Genomic DNA, 340 nt, shown 5'->3' on the forward strand with positions numbered 1-340 from the left:
ACTTTAAATGTACATACCTTCAAGTTGTGTGGAACGATCGAGTGGATGGCAGGACCCGTGGGTGGCGTGGAGGTGAGTGTGGTAAGTACTACCACACACGCCACAATAACCACACATCCTCCCAGCACAGACCTCAGCACTCGCATCTTACACTCTCCACTAATATTATCTCTCCATTTTCTTCTGCAAAAACAAGACATAAATAATATATGATCACTCAATGCACTCATTCCCCCCACCCCCCATCTGAAACTACCACAAAATAGAATTCTTTGGGATACAAACTTCTCGACTTAACCTAACTCATAATCTAGCCTTAACATGATTCTAGTCAAAGAAC

At 42.9% G+C, this 340-nt stretch overlaps 1 protein-coding gene across 1 annotated transcript in view; it reads right to left on the bottom strand.

Moving 5' to 3' along the window:
- LOC119586363 overlaps window positions 1-202 on the bottom strand; it is a 7,214-nt gene extending 7,012 nt beyond the window's left edge. Inside the window, exon 1 of the mRNA XM_037935075.1 lies at window positions 18-202. Within this exon, the coding sequence (XP_037791003.1) occupies window positions 18-200 (183 nt within the window). The 5' untranslated portion in view covers window positions 201-202. The remainder of the gene's footprint in view (window positions 1-17) is intronic.
- Between the last annotated feature and the right edge of the window lie 138 nt (window positions 203-340).

This window comes from Penaeus monodon, chromosome 21, assembly GCF_015228065.2.
Source record: "Penaeus monodon isolate SGIC_2016 chromosome 21, NSTDA_Pmon_1, whole genome shotgun sequence".
Taxonomy (NCBI): domain Eukaryota; kingdom Metazoa; phylum Arthropoda; class Malacostraca; order Decapoda; family Penaeidae; genus Penaeus; species Penaeus monodon.